This window comes from Hypomesus transpacificus, chromosome 16 (assembly GCF_021917145.1).
Source record: "Hypomesus transpacificus isolate Combined female chromosome 16, fHypTra1, whole genome shotgun sequence".
Classification (NCBI taxonomy): domain Eukaryota; kingdom Metazoa; phylum Chordata; class Actinopteri; order Osmeriformes; family Osmeridae; genus Hypomesus; species Hypomesus transpacificus.
The window spans coordinates 1805292-1806365 of NC_061075.1; the positions used below are offsets into that span (position 1 = coordinate 1805292).

Sequence of the window (1074 nt, forward strand, 5' to 3'; positions counted from 1 at the left end):
CCGAGGGCAACCATGCTGTCTGCTTGCAGGCAGTGGGAGGGGCTAGGTCAGGTGTGGGAGGGGCCAGGTGTGGGAGGGGCCAGGCGTTAGAAACTCACACTCTCATTCTGGAATGGGTTGAGGAAGTTCCCTGTCATGTCCCCGTCATCGCGAGGGGTTCCGGGAGGGTTGCTCATGACAGCCATGTTGTTGGGAGAATTCTAGAACATCAAAGAACATAAGTCAGTCAGTCCATCACTTAAACAATATATCGAGTGTCCAATCCAGTCTGCCTCCTGGATCATGTGGTAGCGGCAGGGTTACTGTAGCATTTGGATTCAACAGGGATTCATATTCCCGGCTCTAGTCTCTATGGTCACAGCGTTCATATCAACATGCTGCTGTCACATGACAGAGGAGCCTCATGCCTCACCTTTGGCAACCCATCCATGTCACCAGACCCTAGGAGAGAGAGCGAGAGGGAGAGACATAGAGAGACATAGAGAGAGATGCAGAAAGAGGTAGAGATAAACAGAAAGATAGGGAGGGAGAGGAGGAGAGATAAAGAGACAGAGATCAGATTTCATCCCCCTTACTGATGAAGTGAACCTGTCTGATCCAGTTAACATCTGTTCCCTCATCACCCTGTCCTGAAGAGAGACATGTTCTCACTGCTGACCACCAGAGGGCAGACTGACACTGCTCACGCCTACACGACCTGTTACCGTGGCGTTGACACCCACTTAGTGAACCGTTACCGTGGCGTTGACACCTACCTAGCGACCCGTTCATGTGGTGTGGCTCCATGGATCCCATCCCGCCCATCGGACCGCCCCGGACCTGGACCCATGGGGAACTGCAGAGAGACACAGTCAGAACACGCTGCCATGGCAACACAGGGAGACACAGAGGAGCAGGGACATGACGTAACCATGACAACCTCCCGCAGTCTCACCGTGGGTCTGTTCCCTCCTGGGTCGATGGGGTTCATCATGGTGTAGATGTTCTCACTGGAGTTGGTGGAGTCTGGCAGGACAAACACCACCACAATCACCTTTACAGCCTACACACACTCACTCACACCCACCCACACGC

At 53.6% G+C, this 1074-nt stretch overlaps 1 protein-coding gene across 1 annotated transcript in view; it reads right to left on the reverse strand.

Moving 5' to 3' along the window:
• Positions 1 to 6: 6 nt before the first annotated feature.
• Positions 7 to 1074, reverse strand: part of LOC124478847 (single-stranded DNA-binding protein 3-like) — a 1375-nt gene continuing 307 nt past the window's right edge. Inside the window, 5 exon segments of the mRNA XM_047037314.1 lie at positions 7 to 200; positions 413 to 441; positions 756 to 813; positions 815 to 835; positions 935 to 1042. Coding sequence (XP_046893270.1) covers positions 87 to 200; positions 413 to 441; positions 756 to 813; positions 815 to 835; positions 935 to 1042 — 330 coding nt within the window. The 3' untranslated portion in view covers positions 7 to 86.